This window comes from Coregonus lavaretus (genome assembly GCF_964263955.1).
Source record: "Coregonus lavaretus genome assembly, chromosome: 36".
In the NCBI taxonomy this organism is placed as follows: domain Eukaryota; kingdom Metazoa; phylum Chordata; class Actinopteri; order Salmoniformes; family Salmonidae; genus Coregonus; species Coregonus lavaretus.
In genome coordinates this window covers 25,682,902-25,709,662 of record NC_140023.1, presented here as the reverse complement: position 1 = coordinate 25,709,662, position 26,761 = coordinate 25,682,902, and the positions used below count along the sequence as shown (strand labels likewise).

Genomic DNA, 26,761 nt, shown 5'->3' with positions numbered 1-26,761 from the left:
CATTGATGACAGCTTTGGACACTCTTGGCATTCTCTCAACCAGCTTCATGGTTGAGAGAACTTTTAACAGGTGTGCCTTGTTAAAAGTTAATTTGTGGAATTTCTTTCCTTCTTAATGCGTTTGAGCCAATCATTTGTGTTGTGACAAGGTAGGGGTGGTATACAAAAGATAGCCCTATTTGGTAAAAGGCCAAGTCCATTTTATGGCAAGAACAGCTCAAATAAGCAAAGAGAAACGACAGTCCATCATTACTTTAAGACATGAAGATCAGTCGCAAAAACCATAATAATATAATATAATAATATGCCATTTAGCAGACGCTTTTATCCAAAGCGACTTCCAGTCATGCGTGCATACATTTTTGTGTATTGGTGGTCCCGGGGATCGAACCCACTACCTTGGCGTTACAAGCGCCGTGCTCTACCAGCTGAGCTACAGAGGACTGTGCTAAATGGCCAAATGTAAAATTGGCCCAACATCTCACCCTTAGTCTGGACTGTCTGTATGATCAAGCGCTATGATGAAACTGGCTCTCATGAGGACCGCCACAGGAAAGGAAGACCCAGAGTTACCTCTGCTGCAGAGGATAAGTTCATTAGAGTTAACTGCACCTCAGATTGCAACCCAAATAAATTATTCACAGAGTTCAAGTAACAGACACATCTCAACATCAACTGTTCAGAGGAGACTGCGTGAAACAGGCCTTCATTGTCGAACTGCTGCAAATAAACCACTACTAAAGGACACCAATAAGAAGAAGAGACTTGCTTGGGCCAAGAAACACTAGCAATGGACATTAGACCGGTGGAAATCTGTCCACTAATGGTTTGGTTAGCTAAACTAGCAAGTCTGTTTGTTTGGTTACCACAGCAACTACTGTAGCTATCTAGTAAACTTGCCAGCTACTTCAGTGGATGTTGAACGTGTGGGTCTTGAGATCAATTGAGTCAGATTAAAAGCAATGTATTTATTGATCTGAGGCCAGGGATAGCCAATCCAGATTCAAATCCCCTAAAATGACCAACTCCGAGGACAGAAAAGGTGATAAACACTCAGATATAGCACCAATAGCATCTGCCATGGCAGCGGGGGGGGGGGGGGGGGCAACAAATAAATGTGTATTCTGGTTTACGGACAAAGCTACAACCAGGAGCTCAAATTTCTTGCGAACAGAAATATTCAAAGTTTGGGATGCCATGAAATTCGATTTTACATATATGGCCTCCCCCTTTCTGTAATCTGTCACATCTAAATACATTATAATAATTTACTTTAATGTCTTTATCAGAGACAGAACTATTTAACCATGTTCCGAGAGAACCAGAATGTCAGGACACAAGTCCTGTACCCAAATGTCAATTGTATCCATTTTTGAAATCATACAAGCCCCCTAAGAGATTTAAAGTCAGAGGGGGTATTCATCTCATTCACATAAGAGCTAACAGGCATAGGGTCATCTGCAGCTATTTGTTGAGTGAGCTGAGACTTTGCCAAGGTCCCTGGCCAACCATGTGAGACTAGAGCAGACTGAGCATTCAACAGACCTCCCTCAAGTCGCTGGATGCAGGGGCTGGGGCAGGAACTGGGTGAGCAGCGTTGGCAGAGCTCAGTCTACCTGGATGTAGCTCCCGCAAAAGGAGTGGAGCTGCTGCAGGGGACCGGAGTGGCTGCCGATGCTCAATTCTGAGTGTGCACAGGAGGCCTTGGTGTGCCTCCTGTTGCAAGGTTGGGGCTCCAAACTCTCCGCATATGAGGACTGATGATATGAATCATACATGGTGTGGACTGCACTACTCTTAACAGTGTTTTGCCAGACCCTAAGGTAGTGGTCAGTGCTGTGTGGTAACATGGGAGGGAGGTTGTGGGGGGAATTGAAAAGGGTGGTGTGGAGGGCAGTGTGGCCAGCGATGCTCCAAACTCTGCGTGGGGCCTCTGTGACTGCGTACGGCTTGGGCATAGCTTAGCGTATCTGCATGCAGTTCCTGGGAGACAAGTGGTGGAGGGTGGTGTGGGGGGCAGTGTTGCTGGCTGTTCTCCAGTCTCTGTGAGGCACCACCAGATACAGGTCTAAAGGAGCATCGGATTTGTCTCAGGGAGTTGGTGGCTGGTTTGCTGCTCCTGTGGGGTGAGGTGGACTGTCCACCCAGAGCAACATCATTTAATGTCCTGGCAAAGGTGGGGACAGCCTCTTTGAACAAGTGTACATTATCATACAGACAGTCCAGACTAAGGGTGCGATGTTGGGCCAATTTTACATTTGGCCATTTAGCACAGTCCCGAGAGAGGGTGGCATTTATCCTCTCGATGGTGGCAGGGTGAAAATCTCTCATCCGTAGCAGGGTGGACATTACAATCCTCTCCATCACCCTCCCAAGTGATGTGGCCACCCTCTCCTGTTGAGCATGCAGGTCATTGGTTAAAGTATGTACAATGATAAGGCTCGGTGAACCAAGCTGGGCCACGGTCATGTACTCCATGGCTCTCTCAGATGTGGGGCACCATAACTTTGCCACCACTTTATTTTGTATGAATTTTCCATTGGAGTCCATCATCAAAACAATGTCAGGCTTCTCTAAGGCCTGTGGAGGATGGCAGGAGTGGGAGCAATCACAGACCGTGAGACTGGGATGGAGGGGGTCAGCTGGGTTGGCGGATTGATTGGTTGGATGGTTGGGTTGGTCATTGTTCAACAGTTTACTGGGTCTTAGGTTTTTACTGGACTCTTTAAGGAGTGGGTGGTGGTGGCTGACCAATTCCTGCCTTAGATCTTGTAGCTCCTTCTGCAGGTCCTGGGGATGGCTTATATTGACTGTTGTGGACAGTTCCTCTCATACTCTGTGCACTTAATCCTGAGGAACTGGTTGTCCTCCTCAATGCTCCTGATAGCATACTGTAACTCCCGGATCTCCTCCCTATGCTGACGCACCAGGCTGACCTCCTCCTCTCTGAGATGCTTTGATATTGCAGGTGTCACATGTGAGAGTGGCATGATGAGGGCTATGTCTGCTGCAGGCACGGGAAGGAGATGGACACTGGGGAGTACATCCTGGGACACAAAGGAAGTGGAGGCCGTTGTAGGCAGTTCTGGTGGAGAGGTTTTGAGTTCGGCAACAAGAGGTTTAATTTGATTAAAGTACTGGACAAATGTATCCAGACTGGCCTCTGAACCTTGAACCATCACAGTGCCATTATTATACATATTAATGTTAAATTTGGGGGTGGAATCAATGTACAATTGCCAAATGTTTCTGTTTTCTGACATTTTAAGTTCATTGTTGGCCTTGTGGAGAGCTGTGTGCCAAGCATTAGGATCATCTGTGTAGAACAGAATGAAGTCTGCCCTCAAAGTCACTGGGGATTCTCTTAGCAATGTCTTTTAAAATGTTCTGGATAAGTGATGGCAAGGTCTCTGAAACAATGCTTAGAGAATGCACCCATCTTCATGGTAACCTCTTTGAACAATGCACTCTGCTCTAGAATGATGTGCATGTCCCTCTAAATGAAAGCACTTATTTAAAGTGGAACTGACAGCATTTTAACATGAAATCTTATTAAAATCGGTTCCCCCCTGGAAGAATATGACACCTTTTTTGTACATTTTCTGACAAGCAAGCACGTTTTCATAAATTCATAGAACGTTTGGGAATTATGTATAGTAAGGCATTTGGGGAAATTCTATAGCAATATAGTGGGAAAGCGACCACGCGTTTGGACAATTAATAGACAAAAAAAACATCTGTCTTGTCCAGGACCACACTCGGCACAGACCGGTTCACCATAGCCAATCAGAGCTACAGTAGGCCTATATGCAAATAAGCCATTTGCCACATAGGCCTGCCATCATTCACTTTGAACTGGACTGTGTATTTACAGGCAGTAGCAAGAGCACACATTAGATCATTAGAAGGCATTGACCAAAAGCCACAAAATACACCTGAATGTATTTTTGCAAATATGTAAATACCACGGGTGTCATCTTACATTTGGGAACTTCACGGTCATATTGATCAAACAACCATGAAAAGGTAGGCTCTCTCTCCTTCAGTTATGCATGTCACCACGGTGGCTGACATCAGAATGGCTAGGTGGGTTCTACTCCACTTATTTTGTGGTCCCTTAAAGATGGTTTTGATCGATTCTGGTGCATGGACGCTGTCCCGAGGATTGTTGATCCTCAATTACCTGGACGATTGGCTGATTTGTGCCCCGACCAGGACCCAGGTCCTGTCAGACAGAGACACGCTCCTGACCCACATTGGCGGGCTGGGCATTACTGTAAATGACAAGAAGAGTCATCTGATGCCCACCTAGAGGGTGGCCTTCATTGGCATGGAACTGGACTCACTCCTCATCAGAGCACGCCTGCCAGGCGATCTTAACTTGCCTCGACCACTTTCGGCAGGTGGTATCCGCCCTGACCTGCCAATGCCTGTTGGGCTTGCTGATGGCGGCCTCGTTGCTGATTTACTGGGCCTGCTCCATCTCCGTCCTCTTCAACGGTGGTTCAACTCCCACCGGCTGCACCCGAAGCGCCACCGCCAGCTGCGGGTGACCGCACAGTGCCTCAGGGCATTGTTGAGGTGGCGCTGTCGCTTCTTTCTCTCAGGTGGGGTGGAGATGCTGAGGATGTGCCGCCGGGAGCTGGTCAGCACTGATGCCTCCTAGATTGGCTGGGGGGGTGTGACCAAGGGCAGGTCGGCCAGCGGCTGTTGGCTACCCCCTTGGAGCGGCAGGTACATCAATACACTAGCGCTCCGAGCTGTACTGCTGGCCCTGAGGTCTGGCTTACATCAACCATCAGGGTGGACTGAGGTCCCACCGTCTCCATTTTATGGCATGGGAGCTCCTTCTCTGGGCTCAGGGACATCTAGCAACTCTACGCGTAGCACACGTACCTGGCATCCTGAATGTGGCAGCTAATATGCTCTCGAGGGAGGGCCTGCCACCTTGGGACTGGAGCCTACCTTCCCAGGTGGTGCAGCACCTGTGGGACAAGTTTGGGAGGGCGCAGGTGGACCTGTTTGCCTCCATGGGCAATGCACACTGCCCCCTGTGGTACTCCATGTCGGAGCCACCAGGGCCTCTGGGCTTGGATGCTCTGGCTCACCATTGGCCAGGGCTGGAGCTTTATGCATTCCCCCCTTTTCCCCTGATCCAGGCTGTGCTGGACAGGACCAGGATGGCAGAGCATCGTCTGCTGCTGGTGGCCCCATACTGGCCCAGATGACCGTGGTTCAGCCTTCTCCTGTCCCTGTTGCCTGGGACACCTTGGCAACTGCCCCTGAGACCCGACCTGCTGTCTCAGGCCGGGGGAACTCTGTGGCATCCGAGACCACACCGCCTCAGTCTGTGGGCTTGGCCACTGAACGGCACCAATGGTCCATGTTAGGAATACAGGAGGGCGTAATGAACACCATGTAGAGCGCAAGAGCACCAGCTACAACCACGGCATACCTGTTGCGCTGGCGGTTGTTCTGCTCTTGGTGCACTGGTATTGAGGTTGTGCCCGAGTCATGCGGGGTGCAGTATGTCCTCCAATACCTGCAGTCTCGCTTGGATGAGGGCTTGGCAGCCTCTACATTGAGAGGGTATTTGGCCGCTATATTTGCCTGCCATGTGGGGTGCCGGAGGATGGCTGCCCCCTAACCAATTGTGCTATTATGTGTGTTTTTTCGCGTTATTTGTAATATATTCTGTACATAATGTTTCTGCCACCGTCTCTTATGACCAAAAAGAGCTTCTGGATATCAGGACAGGGATTACTCACCTCGTATTGGACAAATATTTTTTCTTCAACGAGTCGGACGCGAAGGATATTCTACAGATTTGCATGAGAAAGAGACGGAGATATCATGGACGTAGGTCGGGGTGCCTTGTAAGGATCCGACGGCGAGCGAGTAATCTGCCTCTTCCATCAGTCCTATTAGCCAACGTACAATCATTGGAAAACAAAATGGACGACCTAAGATCAAGGATATCCTACCAACGGGACATTAAAAACTGTAATATCTTATGTTTCACTGAGTCGTGGCTGAACGACGACATGGATAACATACAGCTGGCGGGATATACGCTACATAGGTAGGAAAGAACGGCTGACTCCGGTAAGACAAGGGGTGGCAGTCTGTGTATATTTGTAAACAACCGCTGGTGCACGAAATCTAATACTAAGGAAGTCTCAAGGTTTTCCTCGCCTGAGATAGAGTATCTCATGATAAGCTGTAGACCAGGGAGGAGGTCAGAGACTTGGCCGTGTGGTGCCAGGATAACAACCTCTCCCTCAATGTGATCAAGATAAAGGAGATGATTGTGGACTACAGGAAATAAAAGAGGACTGAGCACGCCCCCATTCTCATCGACGGGGCTGTAGTGGAACAGGTTGAGAGCTTCAAGTTCCTTGGTGTCCACATCACCTCCTGAACAGCTAATCATGGCTACCTGGACTATTTGCATTGTCCCCCCCACCCCACCCCCTCTTTTACGCTGCTGCTACTCTGTTTATTATCTATGCAGTCATTATAACTCTACCCACATGTACATATTACCTAAATTACCTCGACTAACCGGTGCCCCCACACATTGACTCTGTACCAGTGCCCCTGTGTATAGTCTCCCTACTGTTATCTTTTACTGCTGCTCTTTAATTATTATTATTTTATTTTTTACTTATCTATTTTTTACTCAACACTTTTTTTCTCAAAACTGCATTGTTGGTTAAGGGCTTGTAAGTAAGCATTTCACTGTAAGGTCTACACCTGTTGTATTCGGCGTATCTGGCAAATAAAATGTGATTTGATCCCTTGGTCTCCAGGTTTATGAAGGGGGTTCGTCGCCTGCGTCCAGCTAGGACCCGCTCAATGGCGAGCTGGGATCTGGATGTGGTCTTGGCAGCTTTGGCAAAGCCGGCTTTCGAACCGTTGTAGTCTGCCTCCCTGAAACACCTATCTATGAAGGTGGTTTTCTTGGTAGCGATTACTTCCATGAAGAGGGTGGGTGAGCTCCATGCTTTTTCGGTAAGTTCTGAGTGCTACCGGATGGACCTCGGTGGGAGGAGTATATCTCACCGCCCAACCCTTCATTCCTCCCGAAGGTTCTGTCAGACAGGCATGTGAACATCCCTTTTATCCTGTCTGAATATGACCCCCCGGCAATGGCGGAGGAGTCTGGGCCTCCCTCCGGCATGCTGTGCCCTGTGCAGGCACTGGCTGCCTATGTGGAGCAGACACGGTCAGTGAGAACAACAGACAAGCTCTTTGTCTGCTATGGTGAGAGAGTCCTGGGGGCTGGGCTATCAAAGCAGAGCAGAGGCTCTCTCACTGGATCGTGGACACGATTACGACAGCATACCGTCTGGCTGGCAGGCCAGTGCTGGGATCTGTGGTGGCACATTCAACACGAGGTGTGGCTGCGTCCTGAATCCTCCACTCTTCCATCCTCCTCTCCTCCGTGGCCCAGGAACAGATAAGTGGTCAAGGGTGTCAACAGAGACGGATGAGCACGTGAGACACCACTTACAATTTTTTTCTGGTACAATGAAAGTCAATGAACTAAGCAGATCAGACCCAGCTGCTATTGCATTGGTGCCTATGAGAGAGCCACCCCGTTAAGCAGACAGGAACATACCATTTAAAAAAAGTATAAACGGCCAGAGTAAGACATCTTCATTTATCCACCATCTTTGGTGTCAATTCGTTAGCAGGCAAACCTAAGGGGTGAACGTTATTTATAATAAGTAAGGGTTACATGGAGAAAATTGGACCTCTCTGAAATGAAAATGGATGCCCCTCCCTTCAGCAAAATCAATTTTACGAAAACCATCCCTGAACGCTTGAAAAAAAAAAAAAAGTGACCCTCCCCTAAACCCAAAACAATAATGAAAACAAAGTGGATAGCAGAGAACATGTCTACCGTTTACCCTCACTTCTTGGACAGACCAGAGCCTTAGATATGCAGTTTTAGAAACTGTTATTCATCTTGTAAGCATTACATGGCAACGCAGGAATTTTGATAGCGCACAGGGCTGCGGACCAGAAGGTTGTGGGTTCGCAGACCACCGTGGACAAGAGTAGAGGTGGAAAGATCTCCTTCATAGTAAAAGCATTGCATGAATTAATCATCGTATTTGCAGGTCAGAGGAAAAATTGCCTTTCATAAACATTTCATGCAATTCTACATCATTTTAGCAGAATCTTTCTTAATATCACACAAATTACAGGCTAAGAATGGACAAAGAAATAGGCCTATGTGTTCATATTATCATATTTCTCCAATGCCAAATCAGTGTGTCTTGTTTGCAACAAAACTGTCCCTGTTTGCAAATAATTAAATCTGAGACGTCATTAGGAATCTGAGCATTGTACTTTCAAAAGTTACGCCTATTTTTATATTTTTTACATTTTTAGTCATTTAGCAGACGCTCTTATCCAGAGCGACTTACAGGAGCAATTAGGGTTAAGTGCCTTGCTCAAGGGCACATCGACAGATTTTTCACCTAGTCGGCTCGGGGATTAGAACCAGCGACCTTTCGGTTACTGGCACAACGCTCTTACCCACTAAGCAATGTAAATGAAGGTGTTTTTTTCCTCCATCCTGCCCACAGCTGGCAGCACACAAGTAGCCAAATCATCAATTTGGAGTGCAGCTGCATGTGACCCAATCTCGAATGCCCATGGTAAATTTGGATTGACTTTGGATATCCCTATGGGGTATATTTCACAGCGGTTTAAATGGTACAATGATTCTCTACACTATACTCGTTTGTTTTGTCACAAACTGATATTAGGCGAACTATTCGAATTTTAGCAACCAGGAAATGGCGGCTCGATTTCTGCATAGTGCATCATTAAGCTAAGAAGGGGGTAGGCCTGTGCTTTTTGACATTTTCTTGAATAAAAAGGTAGGCCTATGGCATACCCTCTCATAACCCCTCAATTCGAGTCTTGGTCTTAACTTAACAGCTCTTCACTGACACTGAGATAGGCTATTTAAAGAGTGCATGGTGGGTGGAGGAACTGACAGACAAATCTATGGATAGAGCAACCTATAGCATAATTTCATCTGTCAAACAGGAAGGCCAACCTCTTATTTCTTAAATAGGAAGAAATATGCTCCAACACAAAGCCCTCTTGTTGTTAGTGAAGTCTAATGTCAAATTAAGATGGTTGAAATGAATTATGCCTACTCGAATTTGCCTACTTTCAGCACCATGAGCTGTCCATCTCCGATTGATTGTTCCGCCACTGCTTCAAGTTTCAGCACCACAATGTAAGTTACTCGAATCTGGCTTATTGTGAGGTCAATAACTCTGTTGACCTCCAGTCCTCCTTTTCATCTTCCTGCTCTCCTTCTCAAACTGAACAAAACATAGGCTAAAGGCTAGTTCGCTTGCAAGATAGTGATATTTTTTGGGACTAGGCCTAATAAATAAAACAATTCGGAGTGAGTAGCTACACTGTTTGTATTCTGCCATATTCCCAGTCACCTTGCAATGGTTAAATGCAGTGGTTCGCGCTTTCAGTTTTGCACGAATGCTGCCATCTATCCACGGTTTCTGGTCAGGGTAGGTTTTAATAGTCACAGTGGACACAACATCTCCTATACACTTCCTGATAAACTCAGTCACCGTTTCAGTGTATTTGTCTAAATTATTTTCGCAAGCTACTCGGAACATATCCCAGTCCGTGTGATCAAAACAATATTGAAGCGTGGATTCCAATTGGTCAGACCAGCATTGAATAGTCTTTAGGATTGGAGTTGCCTATCTGTTATAGATCAAAGGAAAAGTAGCATATCGTTTTTAAATGTGTGCATGCTTTTTTTACTCCGACCATAAAAGAGCTGATTCAAAGCAGGTGTGGCAGATATCAAAACTCTTCCGCGGTAGGATACACTTCTGCTTCCTTGCCAAAAGGAGACTATTGAGGAGGGGAGGACTGTCTTCCATTTGCCTACTAACGAATTGACACACTCGACCGAGAAACACTATTTTCACGCCACTTCGATACGGAAGTGACTTTCTTGTAGCAAGTCAGGAGAACTTACGCAGCAGGTTAGGATAATTAACGTAGCAGGTTATGAAAATCACTTCTAATCGAAGTGTGTCCCCTCCTTGACCATTCGACCACTTAAATAGGTTTCCGGGTCATGGAGGAGAGGACAGACTTTTGCCCAAATTAGAAAACCCCTCAGAGTATTCTCCCCTCCTTGATGACCTACTTCAGCAGAGGATGCACAATAATATCCTCTCGGCAGCTAGCGCAGAAATGTTTTCAGGAGCAACTAAAAAACAACTTCTCATTTAGAAAACAACCTGTGTCATCGATTTGAGTCAAACATTTATTCTACTGTCAAAATTGAGTACAATGTGTAAATGTGATACTTTTTTTCATAGTCAGTCTTGTCCAAAACAGAGTTTTGTGAGACCTGTGGTTGTGACCCGCGTCACAATGTAAATGAAGGTGTTTTTTTCCTCCATCCTGCCCACAGCTGGCAGCACACAAGTAGCCAAATCATCAATTTGGAGTGCAGCTGCATGTGACCCAATCTCGAATGCCCATGGTAAATTTGGATTGACTTTGGATATCCCTATGGGGTAGTTAGGGACCATTGGTAAATTACACAATGTACATGGGACAATGTTAAAATTCCAATAGCTCCAAATTTCACTGACTTTAAAAGCTCAAACCAACAATAAATTGTAGAAATTCATATACAAATATTGAAAAGCATTTGATGAAAACTAAAAGGTGTGCAACATAAAAATATTATCTAATTTACATTGTGTAATTTATTGAGAGTCCCTAACTATCCCCGGAGATAGGCTATCCAAAGTCAAACAGACTTTGCCACACTTGCACACCAGCTGGCTAAAGCGAATCCTCAAAATAATTTGTCTAACTCTTCCCACCTGCAAACACACGAGACACCCACATCAAACCACACATGAAACCAACTCACGTTTGAATTCAGTCATGGCCGCTAGCATTTCTTAACCTCTTCGATGTAAAGTCCCCTGTTTAGGGGACCTGTGTGGTTCTGGTACTGGTTCCAACCTACATCTTTGCTTAAAAATCGATCTGTGGACACCGTAGATCGAAATGGCTTGCATTGAGCGGTAGCCCTGATTCACAAGGACACAGGAGTATTTGTCTTCTGCCTGTGTGAAGCAAGATGTCTGACACCACTTGAAGCTGGGATATCCCTCCTACCGCTCTTCCGACTGTCCATCAACTCCTGGCTGAATCCTACGTCACAGCCACTGACAACGCATATGCCTGGAATCCTTATATCGTAACGCAGCAGGAGAGAGTAGTTTCTTTGCTGTAGCACATTGAGATCGATTTATAGCCAGTAATCTAAAATAATTCAAAAACACTTTCTGTTTGTGATAGACGGACAAGATTAATATGAGATGAAAGGCGAGTTCAGGGCTAGAGCTCTGTGAGATATTCAAGTTTCAATGTCACATGGAAGTACAGTGAAGTGAAGTGCCTATCTTGCTAAGCAAAGTTAGGTCGGAGCTTGCAAAACGGCGGCATTCCAGTACAGCAGCATCTTCACAGTGAGACGTTTTGACCAAGAGAGAACTTTAGAATTATTCAAATTTTCTCTAACACTAAATATACAAATATGTATTTTACAGTTAAGGTGAAATCCTTGTTAGTCATTTTATATACTACATTTAGAAAATGTCATTTCAAGCCTTATTCATAGTTGTTGAATAGGAAATATTTTTTCAACTCAGTAAACTCAGTAATTTATTTTAAAAAAATACCAGAAAGGTGAGATTTTAACCTTTCGTGGAGTATGTAGCATTACTATACTGAACAAAAATATAAACACAACATGCAACGATTTTAATGAGTTACAGTTCATATAAGGAAATCAGTCAATTGAAATAAATTCATTAGGTCCTAATCTATGGATTTCACAACCCCATTGGTGGGCCTGGGAGGGCATAGGCCCACCCACTGGGGAGCCAGGCCCAGCCAATCAGAATGAGTTTTTCCCCACAAAAGGGCTTTGGCCTACTCTATGCGACATATGGTGGCAGTGGTGGGATGGCACACCACAAATCAGTGAATTCCTAATTGAGACGTAAAGGACCACATACAGGGTTCTGTTCTCCGCATTATCAACTTTCAGAAAAGGTCCCTAAAATTGAAGAAGAGGTAAATGATGAGAAACTAGGAGCCCGACCAAGGGGCCGAACAGAACCAGAACCGCTCGAGCTGCCGATAAAACCACCAGATACAGCCATAAAAGAGCAGCCGACTGAAGGAGCAGTTGGGGGACCAGAACCACACCCAACCATGGTAGCCCTTTTCCAGCAGCTTCTCACCTGCCTTGAGAGCAGGGACAAAGACCTCAAGCAGGAATTCCGGGGCCTACGACAATCTATCCTCACAGCTCCTCACCAAGCGGAACTCGTCAGTGAGAGCCCAAGATTTGGTCTGCCAACACCAGGACGACGGAGGATCGACGCAACAGGGACTTCAACTCCACAGCAGGGTCCCCAAGCAGTGGAGGCCAACCCCAGCACCAGGAGACAAGTCCAGCAGCGCTAACGTCCACCCTCCAGCATTCCTGAGGAAGGAGCAGAAGATGCCTTCATACCAGCAGGGGGGGGGGGGACATTGAAAACTACCTGCTGAGGTTTGAGTGAATGGCCAAGACCTGGCGATGGCCGGAGGTAGAGTGGGTCTGCAGGCTTGTCCCATTGCTCACGGGCAAGGCCTTAGAGGCTTACACAGCAATGGATGAGGGGTTGTCCAACGTCTACAAGGACCTGAAAGAAGCGCTGCTGGTGAAGTTCGACATCTCCCCAGAGACCTACCGTCAATGCTTCAGAACTGCATTGACGCCATCGGGTGAGTCGATGGGCTTATGGCGGCCAAGCTGGCACTGCGGTACCTTAACACACAAAAAGGGGAGCCGGGAGCAGAGCTCCCCGTGCTGTACCTGAGTCAGATGCTCTTGCCCAGGGAAACAAGGTATTCGACCATCGAGAAAGAGTGCCTGGCTATAAAGTGGGCACTAGATAGCCACCGGTACTACCTTCTTGGGAGAGAATTTGACCTACACACGGACCACAGAGCCCTGACCTGGATCCAGGCCATGAAGGACCGGAATACTCGCGTGACCAGGTAGTATCTGGCGCTACAGCCCTTCCGGTTCTGTGTCCATCACAAGGCAGGAAAAAAATAAAATGTCATGGCGGACTACCTATCCCGGCTCCCGAACCTGGTCGCTTCGGGAGAGGAGGAAGGTAATGTGACGGAGAAGTCAGTCACTGGCAGCATTTGGTAAGCTAACACACCCACATTTTCCCCTCCCTGCTCCGTTTTCAGCTATGTTAGCAATGTGGGTCGACACACGTTAACTTAGCGATCTCAGTTCATACATTGCACACATTCTTACCTCCCAACAGTAACAGTTTGGTATGGTATAAGGAACACGCAGACAAGCTTTCATGTTTAATTTAAGTAACATTTATTGTACTTATCAATGTTTTGGATGAGAGCGCTGTTTGTTTCTGTTCCTCTCTCGGTCTCTGTAGCTTCCGGGTATGCTGGAATAAAGACCCGAGCTAGGGCAATTGGGCTGGCTTTGTAGTGCCTGTCCCGAATGGCCGTTCATGTGGATATGCGTATTGGAAGACACCATGTCAGTAGTGATGGGATTCTGTAAATGTGTTATATTGGCATTATGATAAACCGATTGCAAAGGTCAAATTAAGATAATTCATGATATGTTAAGCTGAGGGGAAAATGTAGGCTGATGTTTGTAATGGCTTTATTAATTTATCCGTTTATGTTCTGATGGGAGGGGCTTCCCCTACAAAGGGGGGGGGGGGCTTTTTGATTGAGCTGTTGATGGATTTTATTTCAAGTACAGAGGAAAGTCGGGGAGGGGAGGACGGCAGGAAGGGACAGAAGAGAGGCTATTTTTACAAGATTAAGGGTGGGACACAGCCAGTTGAATAAGACATTAAACGTGATAGGAAAGCATCCATCAGGAAAGTGTGATTATTGTCAGGAAATAGACTGTGGAGCATGTATTGCTACAGTGTGGGCAGTATCAGAGGGAAAGAGAGAGGATGAGATTTAGTATGGGGGAGAAGGGATACAGGAAATTAGTTTAAAGAGTATATAGAGTAGAGCGTCATTAGATATAGTCTCAAATATTTATATTTTAAGAGAAACGGGGATGGCAGGTAGGATTTAGTTTATCCCCGTCTCTGGCCCACACTCCAGTACGGTAATGCACAATAACGTTGGATGCCAACCGCCGATAAACCCCACTGAAGAAGAGCTGTTTGATGGGGCAGCACTGTTTAGCTGTCCCCATAATGTATACTTTTGGCAGCAGTACTGTTTTTTCTTTCGGAATCACTATGTAAATAAAACACCCTTGCATATAAGTACTTTTTTGGTAGAGGTTAAGGTTTTTCCAGTTTAGCCATCTGGCCTACTCTACGCGACAGTTACATGAGGCGTTAATGAACCAAATCTAGAAGTGCAGTCACCCTTTAAGATCGGTCACACTCCCTTTGAATCAGCGGTTGTTTTCTCAGAGAAAAGCATTCACACGTTTAAAAACGAAATGCTATTCATCCTCATCTATAAAATGTCTTTCACAACTAATTTAAATGTATTTTTAGCACTTTACACCAGTTTGCCTGATGACAGGCAAGTGGAGGAGTCATTAAATACAAGCACATTCGTTTCCTCTCCTTGATTACCTTGGACCCTTTTCAAAATGAGGCGAGGAGAAGAGTGAGGACAGGTGAGCTAAACCAACGGAGTATCTCCTGGTTTCCCAGCTCTGAAATCGGTCTCTGGCAAGAATGAATGAAAAGCCACAAACAGACTGGAGCCATGTTCTCCTGATATGTTCAAAAACAATAAGTCACTTCAATGACATAATAATATTGACTTGAAGGTCAGTGACATACTCAAAAGACAAATAAATCAAAATGTCAACCAGTTTTAATTTTTGGTTTATTTAGGTTTGCGGTACATTTCAGCAATGGAGTTCCACCTTCGCCCAAATAATCAGGGAATATTTATTTAAAAGTATTTCCCCCCCCATTTCTAAAATGTATTTTTTCCATACATTGTGGAAAATCTGATTATACATTTAAATAAATTCTTTCCTGTTAAAAAGTTTCCATTCATCTTTTTTTTTTGCTTTTAATCTTTTCATACAAATCTTCACTTCAATAGAAGGTGTAAGCTTGCAGAAACAAAAACACACAAACCTACCTAAATAAAGACAGGTAGCTATGTCACAATGCAGGATAATACGTTAGCCAGCTGTCATTTCAAAAATAACATTTGAGTTCATAAAGGTAGACCGGCTTGAAATGAACATGGCATAAATGATTTCACACTTAAACAACCCATATAAAAAAAAAAAAAGACTTCCTGCCATCCAACCATTTTCAATTAATGATACATATTCTGATGTATTGATTCAATTAATGACATTGATGCCATTGATTTGAATATAATTTAAATGTGCTATGAGCTTCTTACAATGCCTTACCCTCTCATAACCCAAAATATAACGTTTTACTACTATTGATAATTTTTCAGATTGCGGCTTTAAACTGTAGCTTTTTTTATTAACCAGAAAAGAGAGCTACATCTGTATGTTTATCAATGTTAGCTGGCTAACGTTTCGACCATGCGTTGTGATCCACCCCTAGGTCAAGGCGAAGGCAGCGTTGAAGGTGGGAGGAGCCTGCCGACGGCTCTGAGGTAAGTCTTAGCGTGGCGCCCCCAGTGGGCTGACCTCTGTTACCTCTTCAGACCTTTCTGGGCCTGCTTCAGTAAAGTGTCAAAGTCAAGTGCATCAAACTTGCCCTTTGCGGGCGACGGGTCATACTCACGGTTAGAATCTGGAGGAGGGGCGAGAGAATGAACATTAGTATCACTGTTAACTCTCCTTGCATCACTGCAACCAGATGTAGGTGTATACCAAGAAAGTTGCCAGTACAATAAATCAATGATAATTTTGTCTGAATACTGACAACTAGTAGCAGTGTTGACGACCCCCCAAAAAATGGCATATTCTACCTAGATCAGCGTAGCTGGCCTTGCAGAACTGTCTCCTTCCCCCGAAGCAAAGGTCAAAGGGGAGTTCATCAGGCTTACGGAGCTTGCCGCCATTCTCGATGGCCGTGAACGCATCCTTCGTATCGTAGTACGTCACAAACCCATAATTATCCCTATCACAGAGATGGAACAACCAGGGTTGTATTGATTCATTAGGGCACACAATGGGAAAACATTTTAAATCAAAACAAACACTAAAATTAGCGTTAATTATAGTCCAGGTAGTCCCGCCCTGTTGGTCGGTTTTCTTCTGTTTGGTGACATGAACACTACCAATGACTACTAGATTGTGTCAAGGTGTGGGTTGTTCTTAAAAGAGCCACCTGGTGGTTTAGCCAAGAGGCCCCAGTTATAAACAAGCCTGGTTGTTGCTGTAGCAGCTGTAGCTTGGCCTGAGAGACCACAAAGGGTCAACCAGGTTCAAAGACAGTGCACTGGGGGGTGCTTCATGTAACTGACAGGGTAAAGCCCACTGAGCTAAAGCCTAGGTGTTAGCTCTTGGTCTGGGAGAAAATCTTTTCAAGTCATGTTTAGTAAGCGTAAAACCAAATGTTCAGTGATTGAGGCAGGAAGACTCAGACTTGTTCAATAGACACTTTGGTTTCAAAATGTTTTCCATATCGTGCCTACTGAACATGACAGGTTTCAGGAATTACTCGTTGTTGAAACAAAACATGTTTGAGAGTACTTACCCATGGTCTCTAAAGTGTAGAGTGCACTCCTCAATCTCTCCGTACAGAGAGAAGCGTTCCCTCAGCTCTTTGCGAGTCATTGTCCCCCGGATTCGCCCTACGTAAACAACCCTACGCTCCTCCTGAGGGGGAACGACAACAGTCAGCTCACATTTTTTATTCTGCACCCCACATTCAAGGCATGATTGGCTTAAAAGCACACATACTCACTCTCCCCCCCACCCCTCTTTTCTGACCCTTCAGACAAATGCCAACTGAAGAGGACACGCTGCTCTGGGGAACTGTACCCAGACCGTGACCCAGTGACAGACTGTCCCATTCCGACTTGTCATCAATGAAGAGCAGACACCTCTTAAGGAGGTTACTACTGGGCCCAATTCCTGAAAGGCACAAATCGGCAACTTCACTTTGATAGAAAATGATGTACTCACGATCGCTTTTTCTTTGAGTCTCTTCACCTCCTGGCTGTTTTCTCTAGATTCAGACCGGTAGCCTGGTCTGAGAGAGGGGCTGTGGGAAGAAACGTAATGAGGGTGAGGTGGTCAATGTTATATCATTTTTAAATCTGTATCCATAAAGCCAAGTACCGGTACATTATGTTATCCTATCCCAAATAGTCAGGACATACAGAGCCTTCAGAAAGTATTCATACCCCTTGACATATTTCACATTTTGTTTTACAGCCACTGTAGTCAGGAGGACATACAGTACCGGTTTATCGTTCCTTTGTTCCTTTTTAAAACCTCAAATTATATTATTTTACATTTAGCGCGCCATCAAATTATTTAAACAATCAGTGCGGATAGAGCAGCGGGTAAGCGATTAAATCTATATAGGAAAGTCATTAAGATAAATGTGTATTTTGCCATAACAGCAAACTTTAGCTAGCTAAGACACTAGAATTAAAATAGTCTTACCTTATCGTAGTTAATAAATCCAACGTGATAACAATAGTATCCTTAACATCTCTCGCTAACTTAGCCTACACACCTACTGGCAAAGATTTCCAGCTGGCAGGCAGATGCTTGAATAAGTTTGAGTGACAGAGAGGGCTTTGCATAGGAGCTTTGATTTGTGGGACTAGAAAATAATTCCAGAAAACGTAAAAATAATTGTTATTTACCGGTTACAATGCTTTTAAAATAATGGTTCTGTTACAGAAATGTATAGACCACTTTCGGTTCATGGTTCTGTTGACCAAATTTAGTTATTTTAAGGTTTTCAGTTCTGTTCCCTGAACCAGTCAACCCTTGATTTGCACATTATTATTTTTAAAAATCAGGTCAAGTTGGTTGATCGTCGCTAGACACCAATAGATTTAAGCAAATTTAAGTAAAAACTAGGCCACTCAGGAACTCCAGCGTACAGTTGAAGTCAGAAGTTTATACACTTAGGGTTGGAGTCATTAAAACTCGTTTATCAACCACTCCAAATGTCTTGTTACAAACTAGTTTTGGCAAGTCGGTTAGGACATCTACTTTGTGCATGACACAAGTAATTTTTCACAGACAGATTATTTCACTGTATCACAATTCCAGTGGGTCAGACATTTACATACACTAAGTTGACTGTGCCTTTAAAACAGCTTGGAAAATTCCAAAAAATGATGTCATGGCTTTAGAAGCTTCTGATAGGCTAATTGACATCATTTGAGTCAATTGGAGGTGTACCTGTGGATGTATTTCAAGGCCTAACTTCAAACTCAGTGCCTCTTAGCTTGACATGTGAAAATCAAAAAGAAAATCAGCCAAGACCTCAGAAAATCTATTGTAGACCTCCACAAGTCTGATTCATCATTGGGAGCAATTTCCAAATGCCTGAAGGTACCATCTGTACAAACAATAGTACGCAAGTATAAACACCATGGGACCACGCAGCCGTCATACCGCTCAGGAAGGAGACGTGTTCTGTCTCCTAGAGATGAACGTACTTTGGTGCGAAAAGTGCAAATCAATCCCAGAACAGCAGCAAAGGACCTTGTGAAGATGCTGGAGGAAACAGGTACAAAATATCTATATCCACAGTAAAACGAGTCCTATATCGACATAAGCTGAAAGGCCGCTCAGCAAGGAAGAAGCCACTGCTCCAAAACCGCCATAAAAAAGCCAGACTACGGTTTGCAACTGCACATGGGGACAAGATCGTACTTTTTGGAGAAATGTCCTCTGGTCTGATGAAACAAAAATAGAACTGTTTGGCCATAATGACCATCGTTATGTTTGGAGGAAAAAGGTTGTATCTCGCAAGCCGAAGAACACCATCCCAACTGTGAAGCACGGGGGTGGCAGCATCATGCTGTGTGGGTGCTTTGCTGCAGGAGGGACTGGTGCACTTCACAAAATAGATGGCATCATGAGGAAGGTAAATTAAGTGGATATATTGAAGCAACATCAGTCAGGAAGTTAAAGCTTGGTCGCAAATGGGTCTTCCAAATGGACAATGACCCCAAGCATACTTCCAAAGTTGTGGGAAAATGGCTTATGGACAACAAAGTCAAGGTATTGGAGTGGCCATCACAAAGCCCTGACCTCAATCCTATAGAAAATGTGTGGGCAGAACTGAAAAGGCGTGTGCGAGCAAGGAGGCCTACAAACCTGACTCAGTTACACCAGCTCTGTCAGGAGATGTGGCCAAAATTCACCCTACTTATTGTGGGAAGCTTGTGGAAGTCTACCTAAAACGTTTGACCCAAGTTAAAACAATTTAAAAAGGCAATGCTACCAAATACTAATTGAGTGTATGTAAACTTCTGACCCACTGGGAATGTGATGAAATAAATTAAAGCTGAAATAAATCATTCCCTCTACTATTATTCTGACATTTCACATTTGTAAAATAAAGTGGTGATCCTAACTGACCTAAAACAGGGCATTTTTACTAGGATTAAATGTCAGGAATTGTGAAAAACTGAGTTTAAAATGTATTTGGCTAAGGTGTATGTAAACTTCCGACTAACTTAACACAATGTGAAATATACAGTTGTTGTACTGCTGAAAGGTGAATTAGTCTCATTTACATTTTACAATTTTAGTCATTTAGCAGACGCTCTTATCCAGAGCGACTTACAGTTAGTGAGTGCATACATTTTTTTTCATACTAGCCCCCCGTGGGAATCGAACCCACAACCCTGGCGTTGCAAACACCATGCTCTACCAACTGAGCTACATCCCTGCCGGCCAATTGTGCATGGGTCTCCCGGTCACGGACAGCTACGACAGAGCCTGGATTTGAACCAGGATCTCTAGTGGCACAGCGATGCAGCGCCTTAGACCACTGCGCCACTCGGGAGAATGCAGTGGAGGGCCAGGTCTTCTGCAGGGCCAGGTCCAGCAGAGACAGGCAGTGCAGCACTGCAGACTCCAACTGCTTCTTACCAGGGAAGTCTCCCAGTGTTTGTTGGAAAGCAGCCGACCAGGTTTTCCTCTAGAATTTTGCCTGTGCTTAATTATATTCAGTTTCTAATTAAAAAAACATCCCGTGCCGATGACAAGCATACCCATAACATGATGCAGCAACCACGCTTGAAAATATGAAGTGGTACTCCGTGATGTGGTCTTGGATTTGCCCCAAACATAACGGTTAGTATTCAGGACATAAACAATTTCTTTGCCACATTTTATTTTTTGCAGTTTTACTTTAGTGCCTTATTACAAGCAGGATGTATGTTTTGTAACATATTTTATTCTGTACAGGCTCTTCTTTCCGCTCTCATTTAGGTTAGTATTGTGGAGTAATTACAATGTGGATCCATCCACAGTTCTATCACAGCCATTCAACTAACTGTTTTAAAGTCACCATTGGCCTCATGGTGAAATCCCTGAGCGGTTTCCTTCCTCTCCGCAACTGAGTTAGAAAGCATGCCTGCATCTTTGTAGTGACTGGGTGTATTGATACACCATCCAAAGTGCTTTAAAAACATTTACTAACAGGTGCCCTTCTTTGCGAGGCATTGGAAAACCTTCCTGGTCTTTGTGGTTGAAATATCACTGCTCAACTGAGGGACCTTACAGATAATTGTATGTGTGGGGTAGAGATGAGGTATTCATTCATAAATCATGTTAAACACTTATTGTACACGGAGTGAGTCCATGCAACTTATGAATTGTTAAGCAAACATTTACTACTGAACTTATTTAGGCTTGCCATTACAAAGGGATTGAATACAAGACATTCCAGCATTTTTTATTAATATTTTTATCAAAATTCCACTAACATTATGGGGTAGTGTGTGTAGGCCAGTGACAAACCAATTTAATCCATCTTAAATTCAGGCTGTAGCAACAAAATGTGGAAAAGGTCAAGGGGTGTGAATACTGTCTTCAGGCAATGTACATGCGGTTAATTTCCATATAATTTTTTTAAGCTCACGGCTGTTTACAAGGAAAGTGCTTTAATTACCTGCGTGGTCTGCTGCCTCTGCGCCATGCCCGTCTGTGGGGAGAGCGGGAACGGGACGTACTCCAGGATCCTGATCGGGAAGAGGAGTAGGAATACCGCCGCCTGGGTGGAGAGCGGGACAGGGAAGGAGAGGAGGAACGAGAGGAGCAAGACGAAGCACTGGAGCTGCTCTTAGAGTGACGAGGCCTGTACCTGGAGAAGAGAAGGACGGGAGGAAGGAGGGAATCTGTCAGTGATGTCAGATCAGGATGGACTGGATATCTCCATTAGTCACGTGGATGTAAACCAATGACATCACCTTGAGTGCTACATTGGTAGCAGATGGGGGAGAACAAAGATTGAGAACTCAAACAAAGTCTGTTCAAAACAGATACAAATACTATACATCTGTGTCCATAGCATGAACCAGCCTTTTTCCTCACTGACTAGAGATGACTGGGATGAATATGGACATTCTCTCTTCCCCTGACAGATGTAAGACAGTGCCATTAGTGGACACCGCCTTGCCCAGTGACAAGAGGGGACAAATAGCTTTTAAAACAGAAATAAAAGAGGGGATGAGCGTCTCACCTCTTCCTGGGTGGAGAGCAAGATCTAGACTGAGAAGAGGAGTGAAAGTCTGACTCAGAGTCAGTAGAACAAGGGCTGGAGGAATGGTGGAGTCTCCTTTTCCTCTCCCGTCCTCGCTTTCCTTCCCTGGGGCTGGGGCTAGGCATGGGGGAGGAGGTAGTGTTGTAGCCCCGGTAGGACCTCTCTTTCTTGGGACTCCTCTCCAGGGGACCGACCTGTTGCTCCAGCCTGGTGGGAGAGGCTTCAGGGGTCCCCAGCACAGAGCTAGTCCTGTCAGTCTTTACATCCAGGGGCTGAGGAGCCTGCTGGATCTTTGTACCCAGGGCAGGGATGAGGGTCTGGAGGGAGGGGGCAGGGATCCTCTGGGGTGCCCTGGTAGTGGTGCTGCCAAGTGGCTCGATGGTCCTGATGGTGATGGCTGCTTGCTGTTTGACATTCCAGCGCTTGCCTGGCTCTCCAGCAATAGCTACAGGCTCCTTCTGAGGGAGGCAGTAGTCGTGGTCTGAGAAAGCCAGGGTGAGAGCCACCGGGTTGGGGGTGGGAATTACAGGTGGGCTGGGGGGCTTGCTTCGGAGCTTGTTGGAGGGCAGGGGCCGCGCGTCGATCTGGATGGCCTTGGAGGGCGATGGTTTGGGGGCCTCAACCGCTCGGCTCTTCCCAAGGAGGGCCACGGGGGCCAGGGGCTTCCACATCTGGTGAGGAGGGGTAGCTGGAGGGGTCAGACCTGGAAGGAGATGGAACAGAGAGTAGTCCACTACTGTTAAATCTGAAGCAGAATGCCTCTGGTTGCCATTTGAAGGTAGATTTTGGACCACAAAAATGGATGTCAAGCATTTTACCAGGAGATACAGGCGGGTGTTCATATTTTCCATTTACTCCATGGAGTGACAGCGATTTATTTTAGGGCGTAAACCTCTGCCATGTTTTTAGTATGTTAGCAGTGTATAGGGCGGCAGGTAGCTTAGCAGTTAGAGCGTTCGACCTATAACCGAAAAGGACACTGACTCAAATACCCGAGCAGGGCACTTAAACCCAATTTACTCCAGGGGTCATACTACTACGACTGACCCTGTAAAACACCTATCCGTTGCGTGACAATAAAACATTATTTTAAATGTTTTTTTTATTAGCAGTGTACATGGTGATTGGTGGGCCATTAGCATTAGCAGTGTGATTAGCCTGTGCAGTGTACAGGGCCCAGTTTCCCAATAGCAATGGAACTTAGGCTTACGAGTGTTTTAACGATGCATTGTTCCTACAATGGCCGAAGATGTAGCATGCGTTTCCCAAAACACCACGGAAAAAGAATGTTTGTTAAGTGTCATTGGAGCATGCGTCGATACTGATAGGATGGAATGGCAGCACTGCTCTCTGATCAGCTTTCTCCATTCAAATCTTACCTTAACATTATAATTATTCCACAATACTGACGAAGGATCAGCTCCTAGAAAGATAATCACCTATGGCTGCAAATATCAACTTCGTAGTTATACGTTTAGCGGAGAGCTGTACATGAAGTGACGCGGCAGGGGGAAAGAAAAATACATCTAATGACACACTTAGCTGTTCTAATAACTTTTCAAGTGCAACTTTACTAATGATAGTTTTGGGAAACTTTTGGGAGATTTAACGATGTTCCTATGAAGGTTTGAACGATGAACTTACCCTTAAGATGCTTTTGGGAAAACAGGCCCAGGCTGATTGGTGTGTGATTAGCATCAGCAGTGTGCAGGGCGATTAATATACACTTAAAATTCTGCCGTTGCATGAACTATGTTCTACCAACTGAGCCATGCAGGACCATTGGTGTATGACTAGCATCAGCAATTTACAATTAGCAGTGTACAGGTTGATTGGTGTGTGATTAGCATTGTACAGGGTGATTGGGATTCCACTAGATATCATAGCCACAAAGTCAAAATTGGCTATATCCTAAATTCACAAGAAATTGTAGAAATAGGCAGGGTTTATGACTGTGGCAACTAGTGACGACCGGGTGATTGGTTTATGGTTAGCATTAGCATTAGCAGAATACAATAAGCATTAGCAGCTTACGGGGTGATTAGTACAGTAGTTCTTACCTGCAGTGCTTGCCAGGTCATGCGTGCTGACAGTCTCCACGACTGTCCTGTCACATGGCTGCTCCACACTACGATAGAAACAAACACGCACCTTCAACACACTGCTTCATTGAACATGTACACTAAGATGAGCCTAAGGCTAAGTCCAGAGGCCACACAGACAAGAACAGTAGAACAATTGAGTGTGTGGTAGGTCTTGGCGAATGCTCCACATCCATACGCACACAAAGTACCCACACACCGACTAAGAGCAGCATGAGGCTGTAGGGTAACTCACCTAGAGTTTCCTACAGCTGCTGCTCTACCAGAGACCTCCAGAACATACTGCTCCTCTTTAGCTGGAGAGAGAGAGGGAAGAGAAGGAATGAGTAAAAGCAAGGGATGGGGGGGGGGGGGGGTAAGGTAGCATGCTCACCTTTCTCCAACACATTCATAGGCACTCGTTTCCATGATAACATTTTGATTTTGGGATAGATCTACATGAGGTTTCAGCCATTATGCTAGGCCTGGACTAGTTGGTGGCATCACACACACACGCCAGTGGAGGTGCCAACCCGTGCGCACGCACACACACACACGTCTGGCCAGTTGTTCTAGCTGGGGCCTGTACATCCAGCCAGACAACGGCAGCGGTGTTAAATGGATCTGCGGACAGGGCAGAATTCCAGCAGCTCAGCCGACATGAGCGCATAGCAGCCGCCCTGACTATGCAGTCTTTTTTTAAAAAGAAGACATACACTTAAAGGGGCAAACCCCTATTAAAGTAGTAATAGTAGAAAATGTGAACCCAGTTTCCCCCCTTGTAGGACTGGATAATATGGCCAAAATATATCACGATATTTTTCATAGTAAGACAGTAGTTTGTTTTTGAATAATATAAAAAAAGGGTCTAAATATGACTAAAGGAAAGCCACCCAAATTACTTTTGCTATGTTTCATTAGTCCATTGTTGATAGTCCCTGAATGTTTTGCATGTCAGCAATCAAGTTAAGATACAGAATTTAACTTGGCCCGTATTATGTATAATGCATCATACGGGCTACATTCCTGTATTTTGAAAGTTACATTCTGTATCTTAACTCGATTGCTGACATGCAAAACATTTTTGGGACTATATCAACAATGGACTAACGAAACATAGCTAAATAGTTTTTGGGGTAGTTTTCTCCTTTAAGTTCTAAATATCAGTAGTTCAGGACAAGGGTGGCAACACATGATTTCAAATGGGGCTTTCTCCATTCTGACTGAACAGCATAAAACAATCTAACTTCAACCAAAAATAATCTTAATTTCTGCATTTCCTGCACTTTTGTTATAACTTCCACACTGTCCCACATATGGGCAAACAATCTAGGTCTAGTTTATTGGTGAACTGTTGGAATCATGGAAATATAATTGTAATTCAAGTGGGCAGCACTTTAAATACATTGTTGTTTGACATGACAAATGAATAAGCTAGGGAGGAATTGTGACAGGGTAGGAACAAGTGTTGGTTAGTGTTTCCTAGGGGACCCTATAGGATGTAACATTTTCTCATGTAGGTAACTCTCGCTAACATTCATGCTATGCCTATTCCTCTCTAATTTAGAAGATACCATTGCACAAAAACATGCTGCTCTAGGCCTACACCAGCACTGGTATCGCGCTGTATTAGCTAGCTACGCTTACATTTTGCTAGCTAGATAGCTAACTGCTAACAATATTTATTTTAGCCACAACATGCTAAGAAATGAAACTAGCCTTTTGCAGACAGTAAGAGCTACACAAACTACATTGAACAAATAAAGGCAATATGAAACAATAAAGATTCTGAGTTACAGTTCATAAGGAAATCAGTCAATTAAAATGAATTCATTAGACCCTAATCTATGGATTTCACACGACTGGGAATAAAGATATGCATCTGTTGGTCACAGATACCTTAAATAAAAAGGTAGAGGCATGGATCAGAAAACCAGTCAGTATCTGGTGTGACCACCATTTGCCTCAAGCAGCGCAACCCATCTCCTTCGCATAGAGTTGATCAGGCTGTTGATTATGGCCTGTGGAATGTTGTCCCACTCCTCAATGGCGAAGTTGCTGAATATTGGCGGGAAATGGAACACGCTGTCGTACACGTCGATCCAGAGCGTCGCAAACATGCTCAAATGGGAGACATGTCTGGTGAGTATGGAGGCCATAGAAGAACTGGGAGATTTTTTAGCTTCCAGGAATTGTGTATAGATCCTTGCGACATGGGGCTGTGCATTATCATGCTGAAACATGGTGATTGCAGCGAAAGAATGGCACGACAATGGGCCTCAAGGATCTCTTCACAGCATCTGTATTCAAATTGCCTTCGATAAAATACAATTGTGTTCGTTGTCTGTAGCTTATGCCTGCCCATACCATAACCTCACCATATGGCACTCTGTTCACAACGTTGACATCAGCAAACCACTCGCCCACATGTCTGCCCGGTACAGTGTGAAGAGCACACTTCTCCAGCGTGGCAGTGGCCATCGAAGGCGAGCATTTGCCCGCAAACTGCAATCAGGTCAAGACCCTGATGACGACGAGCATGCAGATGAGCTTCCATGTGACGGTTTCTGACAGTTTGTGCAGAAATTCTTCGGTTGTGCAAACCCAGTTTCATCAGCTGCCCGGGTGGCTAGTCTCAGACGATCCCACAGGTGAAGAAGCCGGATGTGGAGGTCCTGGGCTGGCGTGGTTACACGTGGTCTGCGGTTGTGAGGCCGGTTGGACGTACTGCCAAATTCTCTAAAACGATGTTGGAAGCAGCTTATGGTAGAGAAATGAACATTCAATTCTCTGGCAACAGCTCTGGTGGACATTCCTGCAGTCATCATGCCAACCGCATGTTCCCTCAACTTGAGACATCTGTTGCATTGTGACAAC

At 45.0% G+C, this 26,761-nt stretch overlaps 1 protein-coding gene across 2 annotated transcripts in view; it reads right to left on the bottom strand.

Annotated features, from left to right (window-relative positions):
* Positions 1–14,984: 14,984 nt before the first annotated feature.
* The window catches only part of LOC311110996 (uncharacterized protein), a 32,264-nt gene continuing 20,487 nt past the window's right edge, over positions 14,985–26,761 (bottom strand). For both annotated transcript variants that reach the window (XM_084153674.1, XM_084153675.1), the window contains exons 7-14: positions 24,141–24,201; positions 23,864–23,931; positions 21,783–22,506; positions 21,213–21,404; positions 17,246–17,324; positions 16,815–16,936; positions 16,084–16,235; positions 14,985–15,905 (exon numbers count right to left, since the gene is read on the bottom strand). In XM_084153674.1, coding sequence (XP_084009800.1) covers positions 15,805–15,905; positions 16,084–16,235; positions 16,815–16,936; positions 17,246–17,324; positions 21,213–21,404; positions 21,783–22,506; positions 23,864–23,931; positions 24,141–24,201 — 1,499 coding nt within the window. In that variant the 3' untranslated portion in view covers positions 14,985–15,804. The remainder of the gene's footprint in view (positions 15,906–16,083; positions 16,236–16,814; positions 16,937–17,245; positions 17,325–21,212; positions 21,405–21,782; positions 22,507–23,863; positions 23,932–24,140; positions 24,202–26,761) is intronic.